General features: G+C 43.9%; 2 protein-coding genes across 3 annotated transcripts in view; both read right to left on the bottom strand.

The window, feature by feature from the left end:
* LOC124003916 (TRIO and F-actin-binding protein-like) overlaps positions 1-1316 on the bottom strand; it is a 10929-nt gene extending 9613 nt beyond the window's left edge. For both annotated transcript variants that reach the window (XM_046312565.1, XM_046312566.1), the window contains exons 1-2: positions 509-1316; positions 32-197 (exon numbers count right to left, since the gene is read on the bottom strand). In XM_046312565.1, the coding sequence (XP_046168521.1) occupies positions 32-197; positions 509-930 (588 nt within the window). In that variant the 5' untranslated portion in view covers positions 931-1316. The remainder of the gene's footprint in view (positions 1-31; positions 198-508) is intronic.
* On the bottom strand, positions 1109-3334 carry LOC124003186 (serine/arginine repetitive matrix protein 2-like). The gene is made up of 5 exons (XM_046311260.1): positions 3227-3334; positions 2629-2765; positions 2227-2402; positions 1313-2030; positions 1109-1163 (listed from the first exon to the last, which is right to left on the bottom strand). The coding sequence occupies exons 1-5, from the start codon at positions 3332-3334 to the stop codon at positions 1109-1111; spliced, it is 1194 nt and encodes a 397-aa protein (XP_046167216.1).
* Positions 3335-8405: the final 5071 nt, after the last annotated feature.

The following is an 8405-nucleotide window of genomic DNA, read 5'->3' as shown; positions in this document are numbered from 1 at the left end:
TTAAAGTACTCGAAGGTATCAAGCGTATCACCTGTGGCTGAAGATCAGTTGTGGACTGGGTTCGGGACAGTCGTCCATCCTCTGAGTCGCAGTATTTCTCCTTCTCTTTCTCCCTCCTGTCTCTCCCCCTCTCTCTGCCTCTCCCTCTCTCATCAGACTCAACCCTCGTACTGCAGCGATCAGATTCCTCTACATACCTACAATAGAAGAAAAGTTAGAGAAATAGAGACCAAGAGAGATGCAATGAGAGAAAATCCTGACCCAATAAACTGTACATCCTGTAGGCCCTTACAATAGGATGTACATCCAGTAGGCCCTTACAATATGCTGTACCTGCAGTAGGCCCTTACAATATGCTGTACCTGCAGTAGGCCCTTACAATATGCTGTACCTGCAGTAGGTCCTTACAATATGCATAGCAATTTATCATGCTTCCTCTGCCCTCCCTCCTCCTCTCTCTCTCTCTCTATAATGTCCCTCCTGTCGCCTCTCCAGTCTCCCCACTCACCTGGGTGTTCTGTGCCTCTGATCTCTACGTGGGCTGGGGCTCTGGGTCCTCCTCCTCGGGGCCAGTAGCACCTCCGCCCCCTCTCCCTCTGACCCCAGGTCCAGTCTGGGGATGTCGGCCAGAATGACGTAGTCCTCTATGGTCATCCCCTGGGAGTCCACTGAGGCGGTTCTCTTGGGCTCCTCTCGGGTCAACAGGTACTCCAGGCCCCGCCTTATATTACTCTTGCTCCTGTCACTGATTGGTCTGTCATTAAGTTCCACGGTCGCAGCGTAGGGTTTCAACGAATTGGCAAGCAGCTGGGAGTCGATGCCTAGTCGTGGTGGGGAGGAGCTACAAGAGAGGGCAGGGCTTAGAAGGGAGTGGGAGGAGCCACACCAGGAGCCTGGAGGGAGGCTGGGGTTGGTTTTAGGGGGGTGCATCTCTGTCCGTTCCTCTCTAGCGACCCTCTCTGGTCTCCTTGAGTAGCTATGTGCTGTGTCAGGTCTGGTGTCGCTATGCTTGGTTTCTGTTTGGGGTGAATGGCTGTGTGTACCATAGCCACTTATAGGGGGAGAGCATTCCCAACTATCACGACTGCGAGTGGTTGGAGAAGGGTTTTTATCTGTTCTGGGCCGGGGGCTTCGAGACCCTTCGTAGGAGTTTGGCTGCAAGGCTGGAGAGTCACGTCGAGAGATGGAGTCAAGATTTTTGTACAGTTTTTCAGAGTCCAAACTGTGACTGTTTGAGTTGTGGGAGGGACGTCTTGACTCCCTTGACTCTCTTGACTCTCTTGACTCTCTTGGCTCTCTTGATCCTCTTGACTCTCTTGGCTTTCTTGAGTCTCTTGGCTCTCTTGACTCTCTTGGCTCTCTTGATCCTCTTGATCCTCTTGACTCTCTTGATTCTCTTGGCTCTCTTGACTCTCTTGACTCTCTTGAATCTTGATCACGCCCATTGGCGTAATGCTCTGTTTTACCATTTCTTACGTGGGAGGAGTCAGTGTGTTTGTAGGAGGCCGGGTTTCGAGACGGGGATGGGTGGCGAGACACGACAGAACCTCGTCTGTGAGAGGGACTGGACCGTCCTGACGGATGGCGAGACAAGGAGCGAGATGAGTTAGATGGAGCGTGAGAAGGAGTGCGACTTTTGGAGTGGGAGCTTCTACGTTGGGAGGATGCAGATCGAGATTCAGCAAGTTTATACCGGTTTGGGCATGGGGAGCGAGGGCTAGGAGACTGATCTTGAGAATCAGTGCCACCACGTCTGAAGTTGGAATGACAGGTGTATCTCTGCGGAGACTCACTTCTCCAGGTCTCCTGCTGGAACGTTTCATCGCTTCTCCTCTGGGAGGGAATTCCGAGATTCACATTCCGGTAGGGGATGGAGGCTTTGGGTTCTGGGCTGTGGTTGTTGGGGAGCGGATGGCCCCTCTCATAGTGCCGGTAAGGCCGTTTGGATACACCCTCCACCTGAGCCTGGGGACCACCATCAAATAAGGCTTTCCTGTCTGGAGAGAAGTAGCCATCTGCTCCTCTTGATCCTATAAGTGAGGAGCAGGGACATGGCATGGTAGATCATCCATTTGATTGAGCCCCACTCAAATGGAAAGCAAAGACACATTTAAATGTTTAACTGAAAAATGACAATAACATTTTGAATTAAAATAGAATTGAATTAAAATTGTAGCAGCAGTCCCAGACAAAATGTCTGTCTGTAATACTGTGAGCTGGTCTGACCTGAGGGTCGCCTGAACCTCTCCCGACCTCTCTCCTCCATCAGTGAGCTGCGCGGTGGTCTGTGGGGAGAGGGGTCCACCCGGGTCATCTCTGGCCCCGTGACACAGCAGCCTGCTGGGGTACTAGAGCCACTTCTCCCTGGGTCTGGCAGGAAGTCCCACAGGTCCTCCTGACTGCTGGGTGAAGATATAGAGGGAGGGCATGAGGGACATTGGTAGGGGAACACACTCTATGAATTTGGCACAATGTACTGTAGAACTAGTTTAAGAGAAATCCCCACCTGATTGTAGAATTTCATTCAAATATAATTTTTTCAACTGTTCATTAAAGTTTTATAAATCACTTTAAGTATACCTTAATGTAGTGTTACTAAAATCAACTGCCAATGACACTCACACTCACCTGTGTACCGTGTCAGAGTCACAGATATTGAATTCCCAGTCAGGGCTCGGAGTGTGAGTTAGGCTCTCCTGATAGGTCCAGACGCTCCTTGTGACATCACTGTAGCTGGTCACCTCCAACAGGAAGTCATGGTTGTCCTGATTCGTGGAACGGGACACATTTCGTCCAATCGTTAATAATTCAGAGAATGTTAAACTGGTCCATGGCTAGCAAACCATCTGAGATGTGTAAAAGTCACTTTTAAGGCTTGGTGCACAAAGTATGTCATTCTGTTGTGTTTTCAGACAGTTGCATAGTAACGTGAAAGTACTGTTGGAGACAAATCGAACAAATTCGAACATTCTGCCATGTACAGGTATCTCTATGGCAAGACAGTCATGACCTAGTGTGACCAATGACATTACAATGCTTAAAGATTAATTAAACGAATGAGTTGAAACCACTCTCAAGGTCAATTCAACAAGCATGTGAGAAAAAGCACTAACAAGTAAAGTAAACAAACTTCGGACAAAATGGCAGCCTGTGGAATAAATGAAAAGAAGCTAACTTTCCGTATAACTCATCACAGCAAAAACAAAATGCTAACTTCTTACTACACCTGCTTGCAGAGCTTCCTTGGACGTCCCTTTACAAATCTGCTGTTAAGACAGACTGCAAGTGGCAACAACAACTTCTCTGCTCCCTCTCCCCCTCTCTCCTCCCCCATCTACCTATCCTCTCTTCACCTTGTCTACCTGAGCTAATACATTGGGCCGGCAAGGACGACGGTAACACAAGCTCTCCCTGGCCTTGCTCATCATTATTTCATTGGTCTGCTGCTCTTCCACAACCAGAATCCACCCATCCTCCTCTCAACACTTTCTTGATCCCTCTTTCATTTCTTGCCCTCCCTACAACACACAAAAGCCATTCTTCTCTTTTGACTTTTGATCTCCGTGTTGTGTTGTGAGCAGGCGTGGATTTCTATCTAGAATATTCTGTTATTTTGAAATGAAAGGATTATTCAAATGAAAATAAAGATTAGTAGAAGTGTACTTCTGGTTCAGGTTCATCCATAGAGCTGGTGCTGTGAATGTGGGTGCTTATGTGCATGTGGTGTATGAGCATATTAGATTACTCCAATGACAGTGAAGATTAGTAGAAGTGTATTTCTGGTACAGGTCCATCCTTAGAGTTCAGTTGAGTGGGCTGGTGTTGTGTGTGTGTGTGTGTGTGTGTGTGTGTGTGTGTGTGTGTGTGTGTGTGTGTGTGTGTGTGTGTGTGTGTGTGTGTGTGTGTGTGTGTGTGTGTGTGTGTGTGTGTGTGTGTGTGTGTGTGTGTGTGTGTGTGTGTGTGTGTGTGTGTGTGTGTGTTGTGTGCTTGTGTGTGTGTGTGGGTGCTTGTGTGCAATGTGTTATGTGAGCGGATTAGATTACTATCTTTTCCCCCAAGGGATGCAAATGAGCTTTTCATTAATTAATGATAGAATAATAATATAATCAAACGCCAACCTGTGTGTTCGTCAGTCCTCATCACACCTACAGTGTAGCTTATATTAGAATTACCCCGCTTGGTGGCTTTATTTGTATTTATTGCATCATTATGTTGTTTAATATGCGCCTTTGTTTAATTCAGAAATGGTTACTCCTCCTACTGCCACTTGGAAAGATAAAATGAACGTTTTTGGAAGTGTTTCAAACGTATACCACAATTTACTTTACAGCAAAGGTAATAATCCAGACCTTTTCCAAACCCAATAACCCTTAACAGTCATTAGCCGTCCATCGTCCATTTCCCTCAACACTAGCACCTCCTGCCTGGCTCACCTGTGAGGTACTGTTCAGGTGCATGTGTCCCGGGCGCAGGCACGAACCACAGCGGGAGGGGTCAAAGGTGTTGGGTTGGAACTGGTGGCAGTAAAGGTCGTCAGCACAGAGCGGCATGATAGATCCTCAGATCAGGTGAACACCCCTATTTTACTCTGATGGTACGGCCCAGTGCAATGATGCACTATTACAAAATCCACCTACACAAAGGTGGTACATCCTGATTAGAGGTGGGATAACCAATCAAACCATATACTGTATAGACAGCACATAGTAATGCAGTATGTCAAGAGTAACACTATACAGACGTAGGAACTCAACATCCTCTGGGTTCCTTGAGGTGAAGCAACAATTACTTAAGACGGCGACTGAGTGAAACAAAAACCACTGCGGATGGTAGGCTATACCTTTACAGCGCTGTACAAAACTAGTTTGACACACAATACTATAACCATAACACAGTAACCTACAGCCATTTAGTTAATAAACGAAACACAAAGACTCAAAAGCCCAATCTGTCTTTGCCATGCTGGTATTATGATATTAAAAACACTTCAAATGTATTTCTAGAAATTTTAAATACCTTACGACTGTTTACTCCAAGTTCATTTTTATCTGCAAAGTAACCAGCACAGGTCATACACTTCATACTCTCAGAACTCATCCAAGTCTGGGTGAAACTGGCGTGGGTATAACTGCCATTGTGGCGATGTCTTTTGTCATGTTAAACATTAACTGACTCTCATTGGAGCCAACATGGCCCACTGGCCCCCAAAGGTGTGTATCGGATGTCATCAGCTTTAGAGAGGGAAATATGCAACTGGCTCCACTGGATAGATGTCATGTGGTGGTGGGCCTGTTTTACAGATGGCTGCTCGGAGGGTTACAGACAAGCGTGAGCGGTCACCTGTAAAACTCTGTTTACTAGAACAGGCACCGCATGGTTGGACAGACATAGACTGGACCATGGAGTGACCAATGTTGCAGGGCAGGTCGGCTAGTAGAGTATCTATGTTACTACCTACCTGAGGAAATTAAAAGGAGTATGTACAGCATCAAGCCTCACATATGTAACCTGTCTAGGGGCCCTTTGTGTGTGTATAGAATATAATATCAGCTGTGCTATGCTGAAAACAGAGCTGTTTCTATAGATATACAGTCAATTGTATCTCTCGTCCACTGGGGGACAGCAGTGTCCAGAGAAGCCAGCAGAGGGGGCCAGAAGTGTCATCAGGATCGTCCTAGGAGGTCAGGAAGCACACACAGGCACACATACGCATACAGGAGAACACATACACACACACACATTGACAAAGACAGACTATTCCCACAGTCTCTTAGTGGATCATATACTCTCGCTTGTCATTCACGCTGCATGCTCAGCGTAGACTGTAGACTATAAAGGCTGTGTATTTATAGATGTACTGTATGTTTAAATAGGTGAAGTGAACACTGACTGCTCTGGATCCTGTAACAGAGCCCATTTATCACTGTGTGGAATAGTCTCAATTCAAGCTCAAATTAGCTGTACCAAAAGTTGCGTGTGATTAATTGTACTCTCAGATATTGTAGTTTTGAAAAGTTTACCTGTAATACTACTCTCAGAGAATATTAACCCCCAAAAAATATTTCAAATGAAATGTCAACCTCAGGATATTAATAACAGCATGTTTGGCAAGAAAATGTTGCAGGGAGTTATTTCTGCCCAAATCCTTTTTCCGCTGAGCGTCCTAGTTGCATAGATACACTCTGTTGCTCAAGCGACAGTTGCCATGGTGAAAGGAGATTTAGTAACCATGGAAATATGATCGCCAAAGAAAAGTTCATCATCCCACCAACTTGAAGTTGGCATGACTGACTTCTATAAATGTAAATAGATTGTATTTTCATGAATGTATCTTAGAGTGATTCAACGTTCTTAAATATGCATATCTTTGCTAGTAGAATGACTCGTACAGGTCAAACGCAAGGGTGAAATAGAACCAGATCATCAAAAGACAATATTGTAATTACCGTATAAAAGCATAAAAGCACTGTCCTTAGTTATCTTTGTTTTCTTTATTATTTGGTTAGGTCAGGGTGTGACAAGGGTGGTTTGTTTAGTTTTTGTATTGTCTAGGGGTTTTGCTGGTCTAGGTGTTTATATGTCTATGGTTGCCTAGATTGGTTCTCAATCAGAGGCAGCTGTTTATCGTTGTCTCTGATTGGGAACCATGTTTAGGTAGTCATATTCCTTAGTTATTTTGTGGGTTGTTATTCTATGTTTAGTTACCTGTTCTGCACTAGCCATATTGCTTCACGGTTTGTTTTGTTTAGTTCTGTTCAGTGTTCTTTCTTTATTAAAGAGTTATGTTTGCTCGCCACGCTGCGCCTTGGTCTCCTCTTTATGACGACCGGGACACTAACATATGGAATTGTTTAAACATGGTCATACCATGGATCATTTAGCTATTTGATTTGGAATTTTAGGACCCCTTTAGGTACAGTGGGGCAAAAACGTATTTAGTCAGCCACCAATTGTGCACGTTCTCCCACTTAATAAGATGAGAGAGGCCTGTAATTTTCATCATAGGTACACTTCAACTATGACAGACAAAATTAGAAAAAAAATCCAGAAAATCACATTGTAGGATTTTTAATGAATTTATTTGCAAATTATGGTGGAAAATAAGTATTTGGTCACCTACAAACAAGCAAGATTTGTACCTATGATGAAAATTACAGGCCTCTCGCATCTTTTTTAAGTGGGAGAACTTGCACAATTGGAGGCTGACTAAATACTTTTTTTGCTCCATTGTATCAGAAAAATATATTGAAAAAATTATTTGAACAGACATTGAATTTGGCCTTACTGCTATCAGCCAATAGAGATACATTGAATAACAGACTAATACATGGAAACAAATCTAAAATAAGTTTTTTTTAAGTGTATGTCCTATATCTGAGAAATATAAGAATGATCAGGAAGTTATTCTTAGTTTGTTAAACATATTTAACAAATGCTTGTGGCACTGAACTACTTATATATACTACCATATATACTTCCATTCATGTATTCAACTGGTATGGGCTACCTTCAGAGTCTTCTGAAGTGTTTGGATGTCCTAGGGCTTAACAACCGACATGTACACTACCGTTCAAAAGTTTGGGGGACACTTGTTTTTGAAAGAAAAGCACTTTTTTGTCCATGAAAATAACATCAAATTGATTAGAAATACTGTGTAGACATTGTTCATGTTGTAAATGACTATTGTAGCTGGAAACGGCAGATTTTTAATGGAATATCTACACAGGCGTACAGAGGCCAATTATCAGCAACCATCACTCCTGTGTTCCAATTGCACGTTGTGTTAGCTAATCCAAGTTTATCATTTTAAAAGGCTAATTTATCATTAGAAAACCCTTTTTGCAATTATGTTAGCACAGCTGAAAACTGTTGTTCTGATTAAAGAAGAAATAAAACTGGCCTTCTTTAGATTAGTTGAGTATCTGGAGCATCAGCAATTGTGGGTGAGATTACAGGCTCAAAACGGCCAGAAACAAAAAAACATTCTTCTGAAACTCGTCAGTCTCGTCAGGATTTGTATTATTATGCTAATTATATTTCCTCGTGGCGCTGATATTGAGTCTAGCTTTAAAGGGATGGACCAGTACCAATTCAGTGCTACTGAGCGAACTGAGAGCATTTGAAACATACTCATCTTTTATGGCACTGCATTGCCCATCCAATGGCCTAGACTAGCTGACCAATCACAGAGGACCAGAGTTTTGCCTTTATTAAACTCAAGTGGAACCCACACGCCTCAATGCCTTGGTTTCTTGAAGCACTGGAGAAATCTGAGAGACAGCTCTTTTGCAGGTCACCAAATTCCCCTCGCATTGCTCTGAACTTAGTGAGATAGATTTGGACTAACATCCCCGCTGAGGTTACATCATGAGTCCCCGCTGTGCCCAGTATTTGAACTATATATA

This window comes from Oncorhynchus gorbuscha, linkage group LG18, assembly GCF_021184085.1.
Source record: "Oncorhynchus gorbuscha isolate QuinsamMale2020 ecotype Even-year linkage group LG18, OgorEven_v1.0, whole genome shotgun sequence".
NCBI classification, from domain to species: Eukaryota; Metazoa; Chordata; class Actinopteri; order Salmoniformes; family Salmonidae; genus Oncorhynchus; species Oncorhynchus gorbuscha.
This window is presented reverse-complemented; position numbering and strand designations above follow the sequence as displayed.